The following is a 25,549-nucleotide window of genomic DNA, read 5'->3' as shown; positions in this document are numbered from 1 at the left end:
AACAAAATTGAAATAATAATATCTTGACATTTTTTTTTAACATAGACAATTTTTTAGCATTTTATATTATTTCTAAATACAACATTACAATAACTTTGAAAATCCATCAATAGGATTTCCAAATTTACATACACCCAGACAAGTAATTAAATTATTTACTTTTATCATAGAAGAATAACAAACTTTTAATACACAAATAAACCACCAATATAACATATAGAATGATAATTGAAGAGATAATGAGAGACAAGAACAAACTGAGGGTTCTATTAAGAATAAACAAAAGAATATTTCACAAATCAATCCAATTACATTTATAGAAAATGAAGTAAAAATTTCCTTTCCCTTTTGTTTCAGATTTAAAGTTTTTTTTTTTTTTTTTTATAAATAGATATATAAAGAATTATTAGAAATTTAAGGATTAAAAAAAAAAAAAAAAAAAAAAAGGAAAAATCCAAAACAAATGTAGAGAAAGAATGAGATATGGTAGATTGACATGACTGACATTGGGTGGCTGTCTCTCTAGATTGTGTTTCCTCTTATCCTGTTAGGGGTCAAACTTGTCTTTTAAGATGTCAAAACCGTTTGGTTTGCTTTCCTTTACTTCTCTTCGGTTCGGTGGGTCCAACCCGACCCGAAAGTATTTCTCTTCTTCACGTTTTTACATGAAACTCACTTGGTCGACCGACGGGCTCCGAACGACACGACCGCTCGAGGATTTCTTCGTTGCCTTTGGCGATCCACCGCACACGATGGAGCATTCGCACCCGCAAATGTTGCTGAAACAGGAAAATAAACCGCCTCCGTCACTGTGACGGCGGTTGTGTTGTCGGGTTTCACTAGATGGAAAGCTAGATAACTCGCCGCGATCATAAACTGGCGGAAGCTCGGTTCGCCACCGCTCCAGCTTTGACTGTAAACCCTCGACGCTGTCGTTCAGACTCAACCCACCAACAATCGAGCTTTCATTGCCATCGTCGATTTTCTGTTTTGCCATTTGTGCTGCTACCTCCGACGGCGACGGACCGAGCTCCGATTCGGTCAAAACCGCGCCACCCAGAAACGATTTCCTTGGTGTTGTATAAGTGAATTCGTTGTATTTCGTGTAAGATGATTTTCCCTGCAATGGCGTAGATCTTCTCGGTGTCGCAAATTTATCGTGCATTGGAGTTGCTCTAGCAGTACCGCCGCCGGCTAGCCTCTGTGGAGTTCTGAGTGGCGTAGCGTATGGCATTTTATCAAACCTCGAATTGGGTGTTTCTTGACCCAGTTTTCCTCTCGGCGAATCGGCCACCTCATGTTTCGTATTGGTTTTATCATGAAGAGGCTTCTTATATGGCTGAGAATTGAAGGATTCTTCACTGGAATCGACTTTTTGTACTGGTTTTTCCTTTTTGTTCGACGGTGGCTCAATTGGGTAAACTTCAGAGCCACTTAAAATGCTGGATTGATCAACTTTATCCTTCTTCCCAACAATTAGAGGGCTAGATTTTCCATTCTTTCCATTTTTAACAGTACAACCTTCTTCAATCCCCGACCCACTAATCATCGAACTCGCCTTCCTCGTTTTTCCTTTCCTTTTAATCACAACCGACCCACTAATCATCGAACTAGCTTTGGATCTTCCCTTTTTCTTTTGCTTCGAAACCTCCGACCCATTCACCATCGAACTCGCTTTCGATTTCAATCCTTTTCCCATCATTTCCGACCCTCGAAGCTCTGATCCTATCATAGAACTCGTATCACTCTTCGACCGCCGCATCTCCGGGCGAGTAAGAACGGTGGGAGTTCCATGGCTTTGATTATTGTTAGTACTATGATGAGTAGCAAATGGGTCCTCCTCCCCCATGAGATTACGGTACCCAATGGCTGAAGTACTCAACTGGGAATACAATGGCATACTCCTCATCGAGCTATGAAGCAGAGCAACCCCAATATTCAAAATACCCTGCGGTCTACCCGACGGCCGCCGTACCTGTAAAGCCACAAATCGCATCCCGACTTGTGGTTGTTGACTAAATTGATGAAGCCGGGGCGGAGTAGGGATGAGATTCCCAACAAGAATCCTAACCGTCCCAACATGAATGTCTTTAAACCAATGGAGAGCATAGATCTCAATCATGACCGCGGAGGTATCGGAATGCAAGAATTCATCATCTACACGAAACACAAACTTGTCATTCCAAGTAGGGTTATTATGGCCATGAGTATCAACACGAGTAGAGAGTTTCCGATCAGGATGAACCCAAGCAACGGCGTAAGTTCTCATAGAACGAGAAACCGGAGCTAAATCCTGAGCAGAGATAACATTAAGCTCTAAAAGCTGAAAAGGGTTCAAAATAGACATGGTATTTTGAAAAAGGGGTGAAGAGGAAAAGTGATTAGAGGTGGTGGGACCGCCGGAAGCGAGCCGGCGAGGGGGAGGAGGGAGGAAGGTAAGGCATTTAAGGGAGAAGGAAAAACAGAGACACTTTGAATTTTTGTGAATTGGGTTTTTTTGATTGTTGGGGAAAATTTGAGGGTAGGAAAGAAAAAAGGGAGGAGAGGCGGAAGGAATGGAGGATTTGGTTTGTTTGATCGGTTAAGAGACAAAGTTTTTATTTTTGAGTTTTTTAAGAATTTTTCTCAATGGTGGTTTTTCCTCCAAACAGAGAATTAACTATATTTAATTATGGGGTTGTTTCTATAGTCTTAGGTGGCGTCTTCTCATTGGCTTTGGGGTTGTATTTCTCATTTTTAAAAAATATATAATATATTTACAGCACAGAGTGACAGTGAAGGCCTCTATCATCTTCTTTACCCTTTTACTTATGCTGGACAATATCTTTTATTACAACAATGGGTACACCATAACCACAACTTTTTTTTTATTATTATTTACACCCTCAAATGGAGTTTAGTTGGTGTTAGAACAATCTATGATATATCCATATGGGTGAGTTGGATTTTGTTTGTTCAAAGATATTCCTGTTTTTATTTTTTATTTTTATTTTTTATCTGGGGTAAAATGTTGATGTGTAATAAGACATCTAAATCAATACTTTTGGTTTAGTTTTTCTATAATTAACTTATAATTTAAAACAGAAATTATGTGTCCGTATAGACTACAATGTTTTTCCTTTTGTGGAACATATGAAGTTTAATAGTCCACCCTCCATTTGGGATATAGATTAATCCATTTGGGATATAGATTAAGCAAGAGGAAAATAGAGTTATTTGACTGTCCTCTTATTTTAGGTTCAAATTAAACCTCTACCTTATTATGTTCCACTCCCTACTACACATTGTTTCATTATCTCGAACAAGTGCATTTCAGGACCACTAAAAATTTTGTTTTTCTCAAGGTTAATCTCGCCAAGATCGACCCCGAAATTCTTCCCAAATTTTAAAAAAACTTGAAAGAAATTTTAGTTGAGGTAATAGTCCACTCCTTGTTTGGAGTAAGGTCTAGTTTTAGTTGAGAATTAGGATTAGGATTTAAAATAACTAACGTACCATTACTATTCTTTAACCCTAAGGGTATTTGTTCCAAGAGTTGGAAAGTTCATCAACCAACTTTCAGACACCACCTCCTTTGATCATCTCTGGTCAATTTTCGACCACCACCTCTGGTGACTCCACTAGCAAACTTTCGACAACCAACTTCGGCGACTATCGTCAACCAACATTCAGTTGCCACCGATCAACCTTGAAAACTTTTAATATAAAGACATTTATTAAAATTTTTAGGGTTTAGGCTAATCTTCAATCGTCGTCTATCAATCTTCGACCACCACCTCTAGTGACTCCATCGGCGAACTTCCAACAACCAACTCCGACAACCATCGCTATCAATCAACCTTAAAAAATTTTAATAACACATTTTTAGGGTTTAGACAACGATGATCGTGTTCGGCCAATCTTCGACCACCACCTCCGGTGACTCTTCCATCGAACTTTCGACAACCAATTCCAGCAACCATCTTCACTCATCTCCACTAATCAATCTTGAAAATTTTTAGGTATTTTTTTAGTATATATAACAAACAAAAGAAACTTGTATATACAAATACCTTTAAAAAGTGCTTTTATTTTAAGAAGTTTTTATCAAAAGTGTTTAAATAAAAATGAATTTGAAAAACTTTTTTCTAAGCCATTCCAAATATACTTTTAGTTTAATAATAATGATATTTTTTAAAATACACTTTTTTATGCTTTTTTTTCCATGCAAAATTATTTTATCTACTTGTTAAACTTTTTATTAGTTATATATGAAGATTGTAGTTAAATTTATTAAATGAACAATCTAATTCACAAGATTTAATTAAATCACTTATCAATTTCTATAAAATATGTTATAATATAAAATTCTGGAAGACATGAATTCCTATTAGTAATAAACTAGTTTGTATAAATTAGTGGAAGCTACACTTCAATCCATGTTTTCAAAAAACTGATATTTCATGTACCTAATATATGTATGCCAAAAAATAATAGTGAAAAAAATAAACATGATATAACACAGACTATAATAATCTGCATCTTAAACACACACTATAATACTTTGCACCCCTAACACAAATTATAATAACTCAGATTATAATAATCTGCACCCAATACATGGATTATAATAACCTACACTACGCTCCAAACGTCCCCTTAGGTGTTTTGGGTTGGGTTAGGTTGGGTTGAAACATTTTTCAACCTAACTCTAATTTGGATTGTAAATTTATTCAACCCAAACAAATCTTAGTAAAAAATGAACCCAACCCAACCCAATCATGAAATATATAATTTGGATGGGTGGATTAGATTGGTTTGGGTTACTCAAATTATTTATTTATAATTCATTCTAAAATAAGCAAAATTGTAAAAAATTTTATTCAAACGAGATTTTTGGAGAAACGTGTTTTCATGAAATTGAACTTGTGTGTCGTTGATATATATTTGATGTAGTACTTCGCTTTCTTGTGTTTGATCCTCTAATTCACTCGGTTGAACATATACTCTTGTTTGAGGAAGCAGAGTGTGTAACGTTCTTGAAGTTGAAGTCTTGAAAAGATTTTTATATCAGGGAGACTTGTATCTTCAATGAGTGTTCATGTTGTTGGGAGAATCCCTCTAGGCACTCTAGAGCGCAAAATTTATATCATCAAATAAAAAAGCTCTTTGTGTACATAGTTTTTTAGTGTGTTTTGTGGATTTGTGTTTGGTTGGTTCATAAACCTAACCCTTACATCAACTAGTTGGATTCTATCCTATTTGACTTATGGGTTAAAATAAGCCTATTTTTAGGCTCAAATGAATCTTAGTCTGAAACTTAATGTTTAGTTGAACCAAAATAATTAACTTAGTCCAACAATCACAACAAAAAAACCTGGGATCATTAAGATTTGCCAATTTTTATCTTTAATTTCGATTTGGGATACATATCAACCACCTATTAGTCTCAAATTCAATTATTTGTACTTTTGTAATTAATTTGTGATAACTTAATTTGTGATAACTCGTAGTTGGTTCAAATTTTATTATTTAACAACTCTATTTAATTATTTTCAGATATTGAATTAAGATTACAATTTTGCTTTCCAGAGTGCTAAAAGATTATTTTTAGGAGTTGGTGAAGAATATATTATCCAAAATAATAATAATTAAATTTAAAATAAATATAGGGTAATTTAAAATATAGCAAAATGAACAAAAATATTTATAAAATATAGTAAAATATCAGAATCTATCTATGTTGGATTATAATAAATCAAGATAGACTATTATATGTATATGTGATCATGGTAGATATTTTATCTAATCATGATAGACATAAATAGTAATTTATCTTCGATTTGTGTGGTCTATCACATATAGAATGTAATATTTTGCTATATTTTTAATATTTTTTTCATAAATAAATGCATATGTGAATATATCATGAGTAGAAGGTATACTTTAAAAATTAATATTAAGTTCAGGTTGGTTCAGGTTGGGTTTAGTTATTTTAGGTAAACCCATGAATCAACTTAACCATAAGATTTTCATTTATTTAAACCCAATCCAACTCATACAAATTTATAATCTAAAATTAATAATAGGGTGAAGGATAAATTAACTGCATTAAGATTGCCCCTAAGCACAGTTGGACCAAAGAGGAAAAGACAACCTTCGTCGAGTTAGTTAATGCTGGTGATTGGAGGTCTGATAACGAGACCTTTAAGATCCCAGGTTGTGTTGTCCATGCTACAACTAACGATAGCCGGATAAAATTACTGAAGAGAACGTTCCATGCGCTAGCAGAGATGAGTGGGTCATCCTACAGTGGCTTCAGGTGGAACGATGAATAGAAGTGCATCGTCGCAGAGAAGGAAATGTTCGACGATTGGATGAAAGTGCGTTATTACTTATGTGAATTGTTATTGTAGTATAAGCAAAAATAGTACTAACAATTTTTATTGTACTTGAACAGAGTCATCTAGCAGCGAAAGACCTCCTTAAAAAATCGTTTCCCCACTATAAAAGAACTTTCATACGTCTTTGGCAAAGATCGGGCGACGAGAGGCTGAGCGAAGACTTTTGGCGACGTGGGGTCTAATGATCCTTTTGGGTACGAGGGATTTGTCGTTGTTGCTGCGTACGGTATAGAGTTCCAGACAATGTACAGTCAAGGACTAGACATGTCGCTTGACAAAGTAATGGAAACAAGAGTCGCTCGGGCAAGTGATGGTAGGCATGTTTCTAGTGGGTCTAAGCAAAAATGGGGAGGACCGTTTGTAGACAGTGGGAACGTAATTCGCATTGCCATTGAGTACGACAATGAACAACTTAATCGCATTACTGACTCGCCCGTCTTACAACATCAAGATGCAAGCACAACACGACAAGAGGTTGTCTGACAGTTATAGGTCATCCTCGAGCTGACATTAATGGATAGGTGTCGCTTAATGCATATACTAATGTGTAACGTGGACGATATGAAACCTTTCCTTGATGTACCCGACGAAATGAAGTTCCCGTACTGCAACATGATTCTCCAAGAAAACCCGTGACCACTGGGCTTTCGATATGTTTCGGTGTCTTTTCAATATGCTTTATTGTCCGTATACTTTACTGTTTTTATTTTTTTATCTTATGTACTGTTATTCCGCATTTCTTTAGTTTGTAGTCAAGCAGTTATGGTATGTAGACAAATTTCACTATCGTATGTAATGCTATCGTATTGTTATCGTATCATAGGTATGTACTGTTTTTTTATAGCATGTTAACGACAAGTTGTAGTGAACCACTATTTCCCATTTGCATTCACATAAAAAAAATTATTTCAATGTGCTAACGGATTAACGTGTTAATTGTGCACGATAGAACATAAAATAATAATAATAATAATAAATGGGCCTCAACATAACGATTTACAAAAAAAAATGGCTAATCTTGGGGTATGTAAGAAAAATATTTGAAAACGTCTTTTTTTTTTTAAAAAAATATGGTTTATTATAATTACATATATTAATATTGTTTATTTGCAAAAAATAATTATATGGTATTTTTTAAATACATAAATTAATATTCTTTATTTTTTTAAAAAAAATTATCATAAATCCATTAATGTAATCCTCCCCCAAACGCATATTATCATAATATATACTCATAACCCTTCTCCAAACACATATTATAATAAAACTACAATCATAACCTATTAAACAGTTACATTCTGTTTTATATTGTTAATCAGTTTTGATAACTGCCCCTTATTGTAACTAATTATCTCTCTTTCTCATATGTGTATAAATACCATTGAATGCACCACAAATAAAATGAGAAAGTCATTTATATCTTTTACTTTTCCAATATGGTATCAGTTGAAATTAACCCCTTCTTTCTCTTTCCTTTTTTTCCCACCCCCAATTAATTCTCCCATTAACTCTCTTTTTCTTCACCGTTTTATCCCATCCCCCCTCATTAATTTTTTTCCTTTTCTTCACAGACCCATCCCATCCCCTTATTAATTTTTTTTCTTTTCTTCACAGACCCATCCCATCCCCTCATTAATTTTTTTTCCTTTTCTTCACAGACCCATCCCATCTCCCCATTAATTTTTCTCTTCTTCTTCCCCGATCCATTCCATCTCCCAACCATTTTCCTCTACTACACTCTCATGGCCGACCACTCCCAAACTCCCAATCCAAATCCTTCTACCGCGTCTCAGACTCAAGAAAACTCTCCTCCAACTTCTGATGGCCATCAAAACCCAAATCAAGGATACATCAATCCTTATTACCTACACCATAATGACAACACTAGTTTAATACTAGTTACTGAGCCATTAACAAAAGAAAATTACGTTTCGTGGAGCGCGCGATGATCATCGGATTATCGGTCAAAAATAAACTCGGTTTTATTGATGGTACCCTTCCCCGACCAAATGACGATCTCCTCCCTTCGTGGATCAGAAACAACAACATTGTCATCTCTTGGATCTTGAATTCAGTATCCAAACCAATCTCAACCAGTATTCTCTTTGCAGATTCAGCAAGAAGTATTTGGCTTGACCTCAAAGAACGTTTCCAACGGAAGAATGCCCCTCGCATTTTTCACCTAAAGAGATCACTTGCAATACTTTCTCATAATCAAGAATCGGTAAGCATGTATTTCACCAAATTTAAAACCTTGATTGATGAATTAAACTCATACAGACCTGCCTGCACCTGTGGAAGCTGTCGTTGCGGAGAAAATCAAGAAGTTGCAAATTTTCTTCAAACTGAATATCTCATGGATTTTCTCATGGGACTGAATGATTCATATGCCCAAACCCGCACCCAACTACTCCTCATGGAACCCATTCCATCTATCTCTCGAGCTTTTTCCCTTCTACTTCAAGAAGAACAACAACGAGCTATCAGTTCTTTCTCTCCTGCTATCAATACTCCAACCATTGCCCTTGCTGCATCCTCAAATAACCCTAAAAACAATTCTGCACACAAGCAACGCAAAGACAGACCTATTTGTACCCACTGTAATATCCCAGGACACACTGTTGATAGATGCTACAAGGTGCATGGATATCCCCTGGATATAAAACAAAACATCAGAGAACCAACAGTAGTAACTCCAGAAAAATATCGAACAATAGCACAAATTTAGTCACATCTCAAACCAGTAACGCTTCTATAAGCTTGAACAGCGTCACAAATCCAACAGAAGCCTTGTTACAATGCCCAAATCTTCTCAACCAACTTCAATCTCAACTTACTGCTTCATCAAATAATTCCACCAATCACATAGCACGTACTCTCTCTAATTCATACTGGATTATTGATTCTGGAGCATCCACTCATATATGCTGTTCTAAAGAATTTCTCACCGACATTAAACCATGCTCTGCTTCTATTAGCTTGCCAAATAAAAATACTTATCAAGTCTAGAACATTGGTACTGTAAAACTATCTGATACACTTATTTTGAAAGATGTCCTTTATATGCCTGACTTCACCTTCAACTTACTTTCTGTAAGTGCAATTACAAAGAAGTCATCACTCTCTGTTCAATTCTTCACTGACATTTGTATCATTCAGGACAAGTACACTTCGAAGAAGATTGGCAGTGCTAAACTCTTCCAAGGACTATACATCCTTGACCAACCCACATATTTTCCGTCCATTTGTGCTGTCACTACAAATAAAGCATCCCTATGGCACCAACGGATAGGTCATCCCTCTACTGAGACCTTAAACTCTTTACAAATTCCTTTGTTTTTAAAACCATCTACAGTAGACAAAATGGCTCATTGTACTATTTGTCCGCTGGCGAAACAAAGAAAGCTTTCCTTTACTTCTAATAACCATTTGTCTTCAAATGCTTTTGATCTAATTTATGTAGATATTTGGGGACCTTTCTCAACAGAAACATATTCTGGATATTCTTATTTTCTTACCATTGTTGATGATGCCACTCGTTACACTTGGGTCTTCATGCTCAAACTCAAATCTGACGTTATCTCCATCATACCACAGTTTTTCAAACTCATAGAGACCCAATATGGCAAAGCAATCAAGCAAGTGAGATCTGACAATGCTCCTGAACTCAAATTTACCACCTTTTTTGAACAAAAAGGAGTGATACACCAATACTCATGTGTTCAATGCCCACAGCAGAATTCTGTTGTTGAAAGAAAACATCAACATATTTTGAACACAGCCCGTGCTCTCTATTTTCAGTCTCAAGTTCCCCTAAATTTTTGGGGAGACTGCATCCTCACTGCTATTTACTTGATTAACAGAACCCCATCCAAGTTACTACAATGGAAATCCCCATTCCAGAAATTAAACAACACCATCCCTGACTACAACTCATTAAAAGTTTTTGGCTCCCTATGCTATGCATCATCACTACCTTACAACCGTTCCAAATTCTAAATCAGAGCTATTCCTTCTGTCTTCATTGGCTATCCCCAAGGCATGAAAGCCTACAAATTATATGACATTGAACACAAAAAGGTCTTCATCTCAAGAGATGTAATCTTCCATGAAACCACTTTTCCCTTTCATAACATCCCCAAAAACCAAATATCCATTGATCCCCTACCGGGCTTCTCACTACCCAAACCTTTCCATGAATGTAACTTACATTCACATACCACACTAATCCCACCCCCAACCCTACAAACCAATACCACACCTACAAGAGATGAAGACCCTAGTAATAGTAATATTGAATCTAATGATTCTGAAAATCAACAGCCGATGAACGATGAAAATATGGCTAGAAACAGTGACATCAATGAAACTACTATATCTCAACAAGATAGACAACCCAATGCCAATGAAGAAACCACCATCAGAAAATCTACAAGAATAACCAAACCCCCCTCCTACCTACAAGCATATCATTGCAGCTTACTTACCACACAATCCCCAACTACCCAAAAATCCACCAAATATCCCATAAACCAATATTTGTCATACCAAGCCTTATCCCCCACATATAAATACTCTATCCTTCAGGTCTCCACTAAAAAAGAACCAAGTTTTTACCATGAAGCAGTAATATCCCAAGAATGGCGTGAGGCCATGAAAGCAGAATTGGAAGCTATGGAAACAAACCAAACATGGAGCATTGTTCCCTTACCTAAAGGCAAAAACTCCATTGGTTGTCGTTGGGTCTACAAGATCAAACATAAAGTTGATGGGTCCATTGAAAGATATAAAGCCCGTCTTGTGGCAAAAGGATATACTCAACAAGAAGGTCTTGACTACTTTGAAACCTTCTCACCTGTTGCCAAGATGGTCACTGTTAAAACCTTACTAACCATAGCTGTCTCAAAAGAATGGCCCTTAGTCCAACTTGATGTAAACAACGCCTTCTTACATGGGGAACTATTTGAAGAGGTCTATATGGACCTACCATTAGGCTATAAGCCGCAATATGAGATTCAGGGGGAGAAATTTGTATGCAGACTCCACAAATCCATCTATGGATTAAAACAAGCCTCAAGGCAATGGTTTACAAAATTCTTAACTTTTCTAGTTTCTCTGGGATTCCAACAGTCAAAAGCTGACTACTTTCTATTCATCAGAGGCAAAAATGACTCATTCATAGCTCTTCTTGTTTATGTAGATGACATCATCATCACCGGTGCAAATGCACTTCACATACAAGAATTAAAAAGAGTGCTTAACCAAAAGTTCCTCTTGAAAGACTTGGGGCCTTTAAAATTTTTCTTGGCCTTGAATTGGCAAGAAACTCATCCGGCCTTTTTCTCTCACAGAGACATTATACTCTTCAACTTATTGAAGATACAAGCCTTCTTGGTGCAAAACCAACGTTTGTCCCCATGGATCCAACAATAAAATTGAATGCCTCTGATAAAGACATTCTCCATGATGCCACTCCATATAGACGTCTTATTAATCGACTGCTTTACTTAACCATATCATGACCCGACATAACCTTTGCAGTACACAAATTAAGCCAATTTATGGCTAAACCAATAATAAATCACATGAATGCAGCCAACCACCTAATCAAATATCTCAAAGGGTCCCCAGGAAAAGGCATCATGCTACCTAAAGTTCAAGACTTTTCAATAAATGCTTTCGCTGATGCAGATTGGGGCTCCTGCCTAGACACCCGTCGCTCAGTCACAGGATTCTGTGTTTTCCTTGGAAACTCTCTTGTTTCTTGGAAATCAAAGAAGCAACAAAGAGTAGCAAAAATCATCTGCAGAAGTCAAATATCGGGCTCTAGCTGTCACTACATGTGAAGTTATATGGCTTCGTAGCCTTCTTAATGAACTACAAATTAATGCTCCATCTCCAGCCCTCCTTTTTTGTGACAATCAAGCCACCATCTACATTGCAAATAATCCCATGTTTCATGAAAGAACCAAACATATCGAACTAGACTGTCATTTTGTTCGAGATAGAATAACAGATGGATCCATCAAGCTGTTACCAGTTAGATCTTCCAATCAGCTTGCAGATGTGTTTACGAAGCCTCTTCCAGCAAGCATCTTGTTTCCATTAATAGGCAAGATGGGCGTCGAAGACATATTTGCCCCATCTTGAGGGGGAGTATTAAATAGTTACATTCTGTTTTATATTGTTAATCAGTTTTGATAACTGCCCCATATTGTAACTAATTATCTCTCTTTCTCATATGTGTATAAATACCATTGAATGCACCATAAATAAAATGAGAAAGTCATTTATATCTTTTACTTTTCCAATATAATCTTTCCGTCCCAAACACATATTATAATAATACTATAATAATAATTCTTCCCTTAAACATATATTATTATAATATTACTATCATAATCCTTCCCCAAGTAGACATTATTATAACACTACCTTTCATATTCATTCCCCCAAACACATATTATCGTAACACTAGGATTATCATAATCCTTTTCTCCCATAACTCTTTCCTTCCTCCAAACATACCCTTATTTAATAGAACAATACCTCAAAATAACAATTTTACTGAACAATAAAATAATTTAACATTCACAAATCATAAGTTTGAGTTGATCGAGTTTTTGAACAACACTACAAGAGACTATTAAATTATTCAACTGAAAAACTTAAGCCGATTATGTTAGATTTATTTATATTGACACTTATTTTATTTGACTCGCTAGAATCCTTCATATAGTTTCACACTTGCACAATTATTTTCATTATTTCTAAGTTTTTAACAAACATGTGGATGACGTAAACTTGAGAAATTTAAAAAAAATTAGAGACCAAATTGTGTCATTTTACAGATGAGAGATTCAAATTCCTCAAACCCCTGATTATTATACTAAAGAAAAACTGTGGTTAACTTAGCTAATCATATCTTGAAATTAAATCATGAGATGTCTACTCTCGTAAAACTATTCTATAAAGATATGTAAGTTATAATTTTCACGACTAGATACTTTGTTTTAATTATTAATCATCAATTTTAAAGATAATTACAAAAATCAGACCCAAAATATAATAGAATGCATAAGAATTTATAGAAAATGTTACACACTTCAAATGCTATTAATTTGTACTACAAAATCCATTATATTATTCAATAATTTAATTTCAACTTTACACAATCAATTAACTTATGGTAACGACAAAATTCTTCTCCACTTATTAAACCATTTGTGTATCCACAAAATAATTATAATAAGTAAATAAATGAAATGGTAATGGGCCTTGAAATTGGGCTTCTTGGGACTCTGTTTGATTTCAAGATCCAAATGACATAAAAACTAATAAATTTCCCCCAAATTTTCAGATATCCCAAACCCTAAATTTCATTTTCTAAAAATCTTTTACATTTCAATTTTTCAGCTCCCTCTTTTGAGAAAGAAATCCATTAGATCCCTTCGATTCTTCATTTCAATCCTTCAAATTCCACTTCTCTATCCTTCCATGGCGTCTCGTGGTAATAAGCGGCCTTCTATCACTAATGGCGACGACAATTTAGGCATCCTGTCTAGGGTTTCTCGTTCCGTCTCCGATTCCCAAATCGTCCGGCGAGCAAAGAGCACAGCTTCTGACGCTGCCTTCGTTTCCAAAAAACTCCTCCGCAGCACCGGCAAAGCTGCATGGATTGCTGGCACAACTTTTCTCATTTTGGTGGTGCCACTCATCATTGAGATGGATCGTGAACAGCAGTTCAATGAGCTCGAGATGCAGCAGGCGAGTCTACTTGGTACTCCAGCCACCGCTGGTTCTAAATGATTTCCTTGATGATGGGTTCAGGTTAAGGCTACTCGATGATGTTGTTGCTGTTTAGGGTTTTATGGATTTTGGATAGAATTTGATTTTGGAATGTCAATGGCGTACAATGCCGTACCTCTGTTCCTTTGTTTGTGACTACCGATTAAGTCAAATGCGATATTGCTCTAGTTTAGAAATTGAGCCTTTAGAGAGTTAGAGTTGTGTTGCGAAGTTATATGAACTGATTCGGAGTCAATTGAAATTTTCTTCTTCTCAGGAGGACTCTTGATTGCTGTTGTAAACTTTTTTTTGTTTGTTTCCTTTTTGTGAGAAATCGTTGGACCCCCAGAAATAAGTAGAAAATTAAAATTGTTAAAAGTCCAAGCTCTACAAATTGATTGTTTAGCTTTGTTAATAGTCTTTCATGAGCTACAGATAGATTGGCCATTGTGCTGTTTATAATGTCCTAATGCTCTTAATTTCATATGCTTAATCATTTGATATTTAAAGTTATACTTTCCCTTTCCTAATGAACTGCATTTATGAGGGCAATTACCTATTTTGCTGATTTCTCAGTTAATGCTACGATCTTCACGATTGAATGTGTCATGGCCAACAAAAGAATGTTCATTTGGCTGATTGAATGTGGAGTCAACACCCTTTTGATTTATCTCCTATCTGTGTTCTCTGCAACCAATCGTTCCTATTTGTTTCTCTTTCTTTCATTCTTAGTTTTAATTGTCACTTTCATTGCTTAATATGCTTATCAGTTCTCACATGGAAAAGTTGGAGGCTACTTTCTGTATACGATTTTGTTGTTTTATCTGGAAACTTTTTAAATTGAAACTCAAATTCAAACAACATTGACTTTCTGAAATTATGGCATCTCTGAATTGGTCTGAACATGAGATGGGACCCTATTTATTTGTTCAACTCTGACAATCCATAAATGGTTACTGCCTCGCTGACTGAACATTGAACAGTAAAACCATTTTGTTCTAGCAGAATTATGTTGTTGAGCTTTTTTTTCCCTTTCTTCCTACTCTATGCAATCTCTGGTCTCCTTTATTGTGGTAATCTAGTTTATCTGCAACCCTCTATTCTATTGCCTCTGTTTTGAAGATTGTGCAGAAATGTAGAACTTTGGTCAAGTCCAATGAGCCTTCGAGTTTGAGGTAGTATGCACTTTTGAGGTGGCTGCATTGGATTGGATTTTATTTGGTTTCATGTGTTTTAATGCTTTGAAGATATTTGTTTCTTCTAAGAATATCTCTGATTTCTCAAAAAGATTATAGGACTTTCTTTTATTTTCAACTTTGAACTTATGATTGTGTTTGAAAATGTGTTTGAAATGGTGGTTTTAGCAGAATATTTGTAGTAGTATTGAGGAACGTCCAATGTATTCTGAAGTATCCGAAGCATAAGAAAAAATTATACGTGTATTAGAACCAAACAGGAAAGACCCTCAATGTTCCTGCTTTCTTTATGAAAAGTATTTACCTTGTTTATCTAATATAATAGAAATAGGCCACATAAGAATTTAAATAGCATCTCCTGGAGTGGTGAGGAGGAGATTAGTTTTCTTTTTATTGATATCTATAAATAGTATCATACATTGAGTAGCCATGACTGTAAATCAGTGAGAGATTAAACTTCTCACCAAGGTAGTTATGCTGATACCACTCGGTAACTTATTTGACAATTATAAATCATTTATTTTCACTTAACAATCTACTTAATTTTCATCGAGAATTTTTTTTTTCCATTGTGTGTTTTTTCCTCAGGTGGATGTAATCAGCTGGTTAAAATATTTTTCAAACGTTGAGAGTACAACTTCCATCAGTTTTAGAATAATATAGGATAAATTTAGAATTCAGTTTATCTAAAATAATTTTTGAACTAAGAGAAAGCCCTGGTTAATTTGACTGAAACCATATGTTGATAAGATCCAATAATGAAATTTTTTCAAAGTTTTTTCATAAAATTTTAAAATTAAAATAGCAATAGAAAAAAAAAAAAAAAACTAAATGGTGGGATTTTGTAATCTTCAAGAATGCAGCTTTTCTAAAAAGCATATATAAAGATCTGGGGGTTATAAGGAGGAACCAGAGTCTGGAGATGGAGAGAAAAAGAGACAAACACCCACATGGCCTAAGAGAAAGCCATAAATAATAATATATTTTTTTATAATTTATAAAAAATAATAATAACATAACAAAATCAAAGGATCATTTGCTTCATTTCTACACCAAGACAAAAAAAAAAAAAAAAAAAAAAAAAAAAAAAAAACCCGATCATCCCCACATTCTTCTCTTTTCCTTCAGTTTTGATTTCTCTTTCTTCCTTCTTCTATTTTGTATCCTTCACTTTTGTGAAGAAAAATACCTTCCCCTTCCTTCCATGCATTCGTTCCTTCTCTTCTTCTCATAAAAAATTTCTGACCCCATTGCTAAGAACAGTCTTTGTCAACCCAAAAAAATCCCACCCCCCACATGAACCCATTCTTTTTATAAAACAAAGTAAAAGGCGACTATTTTGTTTTTTACCTCAACAGAAGAACATTCACTCTTACCCCCTGTATCAATAATCTGCAGATAGAAGATTAACTCAATTAACCAATGTAAGTTTTGGAAATAAAAAGTGACAGAAAGTTGAACCAAACTCATGTCTTAATTCATACCATCATGTTTCTTCTTCAAATTTCTAATGAAAAGCAAGCAAATGACAAGAAATCCCACTCCTGCCGCCCCTCCTAATATCACAGCCACCGTCTTTCCTGTGTTTTGCCCCATCCCTAACACCAAATGTAACCTTTCATATTAAAATACATTTCCTAAAAATCAACCACACAAGACATTCAAAGAAAAACAAAGTCCCCTCTTTTATCAGTAAACAGGATGAGCTCCTTCAGGTAATGTTTCATTAACTTGTGTTTGGTTTTGAGGTTTACCAGAAGCAGATGTGTAGTTTCAATGACATTGCATATCAAATCAGTGGAATAGCATATTCATAATCAAGATTCAAATCCCCATTTTTAAATGTACTTGGTTTTTGTGTGTGTGTTTGTTGTTTGGGGGGGGGGGGGGGGGGGGGGGGGGGGGGGGTGTTCATGGAAGTTTCTGGATTTTACCTGATGGGGATGAAGAGTATGATGAAGAAGAAGACGTTGAAGGAGAGGAAGATCTCTTTGGAACACCATTTGGGTAATAACTATAGCTGATAAAGCACTTGTGCAAATAAACTTGCCCTGAAATTGAGCTTCCACATTCAACCTGAGCTTTCTGCACAGCATGTTTCACACACTCACCACAATCTGAATCCCCTAAATCTCCTTCACATTGTGCCAATACATATAAAGATTGATAATTAGTAGTATAGAATCCATGGCCACTCACTACTCCATTCTCTAACACAGACAAACCCGTATCCCTCCTCTCCTCAAACCCACTTCCAGCAATGTTCGTAGCACCACAAGTTTTATACAACATTTCAAACCCTGAAATCTGAACAAACCCAGGAAACTCGTACAGCAAATAACACCCTGAGAGCTGAACTCTAGCAGCAATAGTTCTGCCACAAAGACTATCAGCCAATTGAGGAAGCTTACTTACACAGTTATAGCAATCGGAGTTGCTGAGATCCCCTCGGCATTGGAAGAGACCGGTGATGGCGGTCTGGGTGGTGCCGGAGGTGGTTTTGAAGAACTTTGAGCCTTTGGCAGATTGTGAAACTAAAGAACCAAACAGAGCAGCCAAAGCTTGTGAGTAAACGCCATTTGGATCTGAGAATCCTTGTTTAGCACAGCCCTTGTAGACCAATGTAGTGTAATCAGAACCAGATTCAATCAAACAAGCGAGAAAGAAGAAGAAGAAAAAGAAGAAGAAGGTCTTGGAGTGAAAACCCATCTGGGGTTTCGTCTTTAATGCATCGTTGGACGATTGGGTTGGATTTGAGAAATGGGTTTTGGTTTAATCTGAAGAAAACTGGAAATGGGGTAGTTTAAAATGGTGGTTTTAGTTCATTTTTCATTCCAAAGCTGAATGTGGAGATGGAGAGAGGGGAATCTTTTTCTTGCCGTTCAGTCCCCACTTAAGGGAGAGAGAGTGCGAGCAGTGAGAAACTGAAACTTGGGGAGAAGGGAAAAAGTGGGGGGAAATGCCATTTTTATTGAGATGGTGAAACAGTGAAACCAGAGAGGATTAAAGTAATGAAGTTTTTAAGGACTCCATGAAGAATGAGAACAAAATGCGGAATTAAAATACAGAATTTTGGGTGTTTGAGATTAAGAGAGCTGTGGTTTTTGGAAGGTAATAAATGGCAAAGGGAATCTGATTGTGGAAAGAGAAAGACAAGAGTGTTTGCTTCCTAAATTTGACCACTAGTTCACACCACATCCATCTTCCTTACTTCCTCTTTTGTTTAAAGAAAAAGTGGTTTTGTTCTTTTTTCTTTTAGTATAATTGAAAAGCAAACTTAACACTTAACAATCAGTTTGTTTTTTGTTTTCAAAAACTGTGCATTTACCTTTATTTTATCACTAAATTTCTTGTTTTATTATTTACTGTTTTTTCAAATTACAAGTTAAAATTTTTTACAATGAAATGAAAATGTGCTTAATTTTCAAAAATCAAATAGTTATCGAATGAGACTTAAATAATTAAGGTAAGTGAAAACCTATTAAAATAGCATCAAGCATTTGCCATGAGTGTTTCCAATTTGAATGCAAAGGATTTTGATTGTCCTCGCATGTTTTAATTAAGTTTTAAGTGCAACTATATTATAACTTATAGAAGCATGAAGAAAACATGATAGTAGTTGATGATAAGCTCAAATTTCATTAAACAAATGGATGGAGTTTGTCGTTGAGTTGGTTTTTTCCTTTGGTGGTTCTCTTTAAAAAAAATAAGAAAAATAACAGCGATGAGTTTGTTTCAAACTATCGAGAGCAAAGATATACTTCAAAAACTCTTGGAAATTCGATTAGAATAGAAATTGATTCATCAAATTTCATGACAATCTTTGATATATTGTATTATGCTTCATTGTTTGAATTCATCTATACACCAAATTAAGATAGACATACATTTGAGTTAACCATTTAAAAGTTACAATCAAAGACAGCTATGAGTACCATGAGATACTATTCAAAGTCTTGTATGAAGATCAACGTAACTCGTGCAATTAGGACTCGATTATTTGCAAAATTATGTGTTGAAAAGATAAGTGTCTACAGCATCAATCAATTCAAAAGCTTACTAGGATCATAGTGATTTAATACATCTTTAAACACAACTTACTAAATAGCTGTCCTTTCATTATTTTAAGTATTGTTTGTTACAATTGTACTATGTTATGCCAAATTCCATGTGATTAAATGAATTTACTTTTGGGACCAAAGATTTGATAGGGTTTGTTTGTTATATTTTAATGTATATTGGAACCTAAATGATATTATTATATTGTTTTGCATGTGTCGTGAAGATCCGTGGCTACTTTTAACCCTTAGGTTGGTTTTTAAATGCCCAAACAAAAGGTTGTAACATTTTGGAAATTTTCATTTTTTAAAACTAAACTAAAGTTTACTTAATGAACCAATTTTTTTTGTATGGAACTACATCTTGAATTTGAATGAATAGTTGTATATTCATACCATATATAAAAAGGGCAAAATAGATTTTTTTTTCATTTTCATTTTGCCCCTCATTTTTATATATATATACCTATAATATCTTTTATTGACTCCTCACACCTCATGCATCTACTTAATCGTCGTAACAATATAGTGTCCCTTGAATCCTATATCTCACACCTCATGATTCTTAATGATATTGTTAGGCTAAATTCGATGATATCTTTCTCATGCCCAAAGGAACATAGAGAATTAAAGTCCACTCTAAGAAGGTCTAAGTAAAGAAGAGAGTAGGTGAAATGAAAAAACAAGAATAAATCAAGTAGCAAAGTTTTTGGGATGAAACAAAACGCAAACAAAAAATACTTTGGTAAACGTGCAAAAGGTGAGTTCAACCAAAAATTATACTTGCTTTCTTTCTCTCCTAGACGAACTCGAAGCACTCTCTTACCGTATTAATGGTGTTTTTTTTATGCATGTAAAGAAAAAGAGAATAACACAGAAAACTTTTACGTGATTCAATTAATAAAATGTCTACATCCACAAGAAGATTTTCCACGGCTTAAAGAAATAATCTTTAAAGATAAGTACATTCTCTGATCTTTGAGTATTTTTTGTCTAATGAACATTGATTTAAAACTCTCCTTTTATGGTTGTAAAGAGAAGTTAGCTACAAGATTAATTTCATAACATAAAGTGTATAACTAAAAAATAGTTGTTGTATTCCTATTTTACAAATATCCACCTTAAATATAACATGATATTTCTTCAAACGTCTTTTAAATTTGATTGTTGTTTACCCTTTTTTAGGTAGATCAAAGCTTACTAACTCAAAACACCTTTGGAGCTTGACGTTAAACACTAGTTTTGTGAGCATGTCAGACAACATTTTTTTAAGTATGGACCTTTAAGGCTTCAACTTCTCCTTTTTCAATTTTGTCTCTAACAAAATGAAGTTTTGCGCCAATATGTTTAATCTTGTTGTGATATTGAAGGTTCTTAGATAGATGAATGGTGCTTCGATTATCACAATATAGTTTAACTATTATTTGATTGATGCCTAGATCATATTCATCGATCCTTTGAGTCATAGTCCTTCTTTGATATTTTTTATTAGAGTTATGTATTCTGACTTTGTTATTGATAAAGCTACTATAGGTTATAGGGTAGCTTTCCAACTAATTAGGTTTCCCTTAGATAAAAATACATAACCTAATAGGAACCTTGTCTTGTCAATGTCCCCTATAAAGTCTAAGTCAATATAGTCGACTAGTTGCAATTTTGATTCTTCTTCGTTCTTATAGTTTAGTATAGCATAGTTAGACCAAATTACATGTCTCAAAATCCACTTGGTTTCTTCCAATTGCCTTCTACTAGGGTTAGACATTTATCTGCTCACGTGACTAGTTGAATAGAATAAACCCGATCTAGTTGGAACCATAAGGTACTTTCTCCATCTATTGTTTTTGTTATAGGTTTGAGTCTTCAGGGGAATTTGCTTATGAGAGTCTAAAATGTTAAGCAATTAGAATAGTGATTGGTTTATCGTCACTTTGGTTGAATCTTCTTATTAGTTTCTTATAGTAAGCTATCTAATTTATGTTTAAAATAGATTGACCTCTATCTCTTGTAATGTCAATCCTAAGGATCTTCTTTAACTCACTCAAGTCTTTCATGTCAAATTCTTTATTTAAAATTCATTTGACATGAGTTAGATCTATTGGGTTTTATGTATTTGTGAATCTTAAACTATTATATTATTCAACAAAGTTGTTGTTAAAGTATTGTTCAATAAATTGTTATTGAATAAAAGGTTTGCTTATAATAAAACTCTCATAATCCAATAAATAAGGTTCCTTGACTATAGAATGAGTTCTTAAATTTTATGTATAGACATAAACGTGGATCAAGTTTGAGTAATAGTCTAAATGGTCTATAGTATAGAAATATGGTCGGTTGCCTTATTCTGAGGACCCTATAAATGCAACTCACTTTGTAGTTGGTACAAGCAGAGTGATCCCAGGACTCTCATGTAAAGACATGTAAGTAGGGACTATCCCATGCAACGAGATTGTATACTACCAAACCATAAAATAGTCACTTTTACGTTATAACACCGTTATATGATTAAAACTGACTATTTCGATTATTGATAACCTATGTAACTCAACCTTAATCCTCAGCTAACTAAGAACTCATGTTCACACAAGATTATCCTTAGATCTACAAAAGTGATGAAAGTTCATCAACACTGGCCCATATCTAAACGCTCTAAGATCATAGATTGGGTGGGTGTTTGGACCACTTCTCTCCAGGAGGTTAGGAACTCTAGGAAGATGTAAGAACTTCTATTTGAAGTCTACATTGAATAGGCAGAAGCTTCAACCCAAAACTTTTCTTTTAGAATATCATGAGACAATAACATTTTATTTTTTCCACAAAAGTTCTATTTAGCCTTTTAGCCACTCCATTTTGTTGGGGTTTATGTCTTACTATTTTGTGTCTTGTTATACTCTTTTCCCTACAAAAAATATTGAAATCCTCTCCACAAAACTCCACACTATTATTAGTTCTAAGGTATTTTATTTCCTTAGTTGTCTGTTTTTCAATCATTAACTTCCATTCCTTAAATTTACCAAAAACCTTATCTTTAGTTTTAGAAAAGAAATTCAACTATTTCTAGAAAAATCATCCGTTAAGGATGAGATATTCCTTAAGCCACTTAGGCTTGAAGTTGAGGCTGGCCCCCACAAATCTGAGTAGATATGATCAAGAATTCCATTGGTAGTGTGCTGAGTTTTGGTGAAACTATGCTTTTTTGTCTTTCCCAATACACAAAAGTTTAAGTAGAAGGCCCTATTTAGACAATGCTTCAAGCCCTTTGGAACTAATATGAGACAACATTTTATGTCATAAGTAAGCTTTAATCAAATTCTATGAAGATATTGTATAGACACCATTAACCATTTCAACCCCCTCTTACAATGAACAAATCATTCACCTTTTCTTCGATCAAAACAACTTTAGAATTCAGAAAGACTTCAAGACATTCTCTTTTACCTTTATATTCACACACTAGAAAGTCAAAACATTCCGAGAGGGTTTTTTTTTTTTTTTTTTTGAGTTGGGGTATGTGCCTAATATTTTTTAGGAGTTTCATAGTTTCTTCTTTTAATTTTAATGAAACTGATCCAATCCCAATTATATGGCATGCCTCATTTTTTTTATGTAAACTGGATCTCCGCTAATTTTTTTATAAGTGTTGAACCAAGGTTTAAAGGGAGTCATGTAGTAGGTGCATTTGAAGTCAAGAATCCAATCATGTTTCCCTAAAGAGCTGACTTGATTGGTTTGGTCTTAAGTTGAAGCTAAAGTATCTGAGTAAATATAGGAGTGATCCGTTATAGAAGCTTCATGATGTTTTCCCTTAGAGTCTTTCTCTTTTTCTTGATTTTTCCTCTTTGGGATGAAACAACCTTGCATCTTAGTTTCTAGTTGGGTGTTGTTTTTCAAACTTTTTTTAATAATGTTATTTCAAAAAATATTGTCAAAAATAAGGTAGGAGGGAGAACATTGACAAAAATATGATAATGAAGTCGTAGACGTGGTCCACAACTTCGTTGAATTGTCCATGGAAGCCATGGACCTCGATGAGCTATCACCCATTTACATTTTTTTATTCTTTTTTTTTTTGTATATATATAATTCCATTGTTAAATTTCAACCACCTAATTAAAATATTTCAATCCTAAAAATAGTCTTCCTTGATTATTAAATTAACATATTTGATTCTTTCCTTTTTAAAAATTAGTTCTGAATTTTTTTAAAAAATATTTAAAAATTTCTTTATTTAGATTTAAATAAATTTAGTATTTTTTTTTTTAATTTACATTCTCCTAAGTTTATTTTTAGGATTGGAATATTTGTAGGAGGTTGTTTACATGTTATTATTATTATTATTATTTATCATCTTAATGATATATAGGATGAATAATCTTTTTTTTTTCTTTTTTTTTTTTTTTTAGTTCGTGAAAATTGGAAGGTTGTGTTTTTGGGTCAAAGATTGAAGAAATGTTGTGGTTGACGGAATAACAATGGGAAGCAATACGAAGTTGAAAAATAAAATAAGGTAACTGAGGAATATTTTTATCAACTATTGACCTTAATTTTTTTTACTTTTAAAATCGTAATTATAATAATAATAAACGAATAATATATTCAATAAATAAAATTTTAAATAATTATTTTTGAAAAGGAAATAATCAATATGTTAAATTCAATAATTAAGGAAGATCATTTTTAAGATCGTAATATTCCATAGCTAGATTTAAATTTGGCCTTCATGGAAATACCTTCTCCACTAGGATGCTCTTTCTTTGTAGCTTGAAGTTCAAGCTCTCTGACTTTTAGTATTGAAATTACTAAATATTTGGTTTACTAATTCTATGTCATATTTTAATGCATTGTTTAACTGAATTCTAAAACTATTTTTCCTTGAACTCATCAAGATTAACTGACAATGACTTTGCAAAATCCATCCTGTAGATGAAGAATCTCTCCCTTATGTACATCTTGTTGGGAAGATTTTTGATGGCATATAATTCCTCTAATTTTGTTCATATCTTGTAAGTTTGTGTGTTGAGATCAATAATTTTCTTTAGGACACTGACACTTAAATTTAATATCAATGTCCTATAAGCAGCTAATTTCATATCTTCTTGGTCTTGTGCAATCACGATTGTCAACAGTTTTGATGGATTAATGAGGATTGTGTGAGCTTTCTTCTAAAGACTAAAATCATCCTTTCCATCAAATTTATTAATCTCAACTCTTTCTACTGTCATCTCATGATGAATCTAATTTTTGATAATCTAAGATTTGCTTTCTTGAAGTCAAATCTACTCTGATACCACCTTCGTTAGATTGAAATTCGATGATATCCTTCTCAGGCAAAAGGAAAGCAAAAAGAATTAAAGGTCATTATAAGGAGGTTCAAGAAAAGAAGAGAGTAAGTGAAATGAAATATCAAATATTAATATTATTTTAATAAATAATGACAAAAATAGTAGAGAAGAAAAAAATTGAGAAAAATAGGTATTGAAATCGTATACCTAATCCACAATTTTCAAAAATCTTGAATCATATCCAAAAGGAGTTTCACTCAAATCCAATCCACTATTTCCATTTAAGATATATAATTTTGTTACTAATTATGTTTTAAACAGGATCTTAAATACTATAGCCTAATATAGGTGTCTTATTACAAGTTTAAACTAATGTTATCAAAATTTTCATAAATGTCCTAATGAGCTTCAATTTTAAAACAATGTAAAGCCCAAAACACCAAACTACTTATCTTTATTATTAATAATATATTAAAAAAAATAGAAAATGAAATAAGGAAAGTGGATTATTGCATGTGATTAAGTTTTACATTTATTAAATATCCTATGTAAATATGATATGTGATTAATTATATTATGATAATATTAAAATCGAAATTATTCCTGTATTATTTTTCTTTTGATGATTTTGTTTAAAAAATTCTTCTCTCCGTTCATTCTTTCTTATTTCGTTCATCTCCTTTAAAATTTTTCGATGATTGCATAATCGTTTCATATTATTAATTATGTGTATGAAATTGTGAAGTATGGTATGCCGATGAAATTTTCCGATAAGTTGTTCTAATAAAGATAATTTGTAGTGAATGGAGTATATATGTCACGTAATTTACAGTATATACCCCTAT

General features: G+C 33.9%; 3 protein-coding genes across 3 annotated transcripts; 1 reads left to right on the top strand and 2 right to left on the bottom strand.

Moving 5' to 3' along the window:
• Nucleotides 1-242: 242 nt before the first annotated feature.
• Nucleotides 243-2,749, bottom strand: LOC103499460 (uncharacterized). The gene has a single exon (XM_008462470.3). The coding sequence runs from the start codon at nucleotides 2,345-2,347 to the stop codon at nucleotides 662-664; it is 1,686 nt and encodes a 561-aa protein (XP_008460692.1). The 5' UTR covers nucleotides 2,348-2,749; the 3' UTR covers nucleotides 243-661.
• Nucleotides 2,750-13,747: 10,998 nt separating this feature from the next.
• On the top strand, nucleotides 13,748-14,447 carry LOC103499459 (mitochondrial import receptor subunit TOM9-2-like). The gene has a single exon (XM_008462469.3). It carries the CDS (start codon nucleotides 13,881-13,883, stop codon nucleotides 14,190-14,192), a length of 312 nt encoding a protein of 103 aa, XP_008460691.1. The 5' UTR covers nucleotides 13,748-13,880; the 3' UTR covers nucleotides 14,193-14,447.
• Nucleotides 14,448-16,273: 1,826 nt separating this feature from the next.
• On the bottom strand, nucleotides 16,274-18,522 carry LOC103499458 (plasmodesmata-located protein 2-like). The gene is made up of 3 exons (XM_008462468.3): nucleotides 17,302-18,522; nucleotides 16,852-16,965; nucleotides 16,274-16,759 (listed from the first exon to the last, which is right to left on the bottom strand). The coding sequence occupies exons 1-3, from the start codon at nucleotides 18,074-18,076 to the stop codon at nucleotides 16,752-16,754; spliced, it is 897 nt and encodes a 298-aa protein (XP_008460690.1). The 5' UTR covers nucleotides 18,077-18,522; the 3' UTR covers nucleotides 16,274-16,751.
• Between the last annotated feature and the right edge of the window lie 7,027 nt (nucleotides 18,523-25,549).

The sequence above is a fragment of the Cucumis melo genome, chromosome 5 (genome assembly GCF_025177605.1).
Source record: "Cucumis melo cultivar AY chromosome 5, USDA_Cmelo_AY_1.0, whole genome shotgun sequence".
Classification (NCBI taxonomy): Eukaryota; Viridiplantae; Streptophyta; class Magnoliopsida; order Cucurbitales; family Cucurbitaceae; genus Cucumis; species Cucumis melo.
This window is presented reverse-complemented; position numbering and strand designations above follow the sequence as displayed.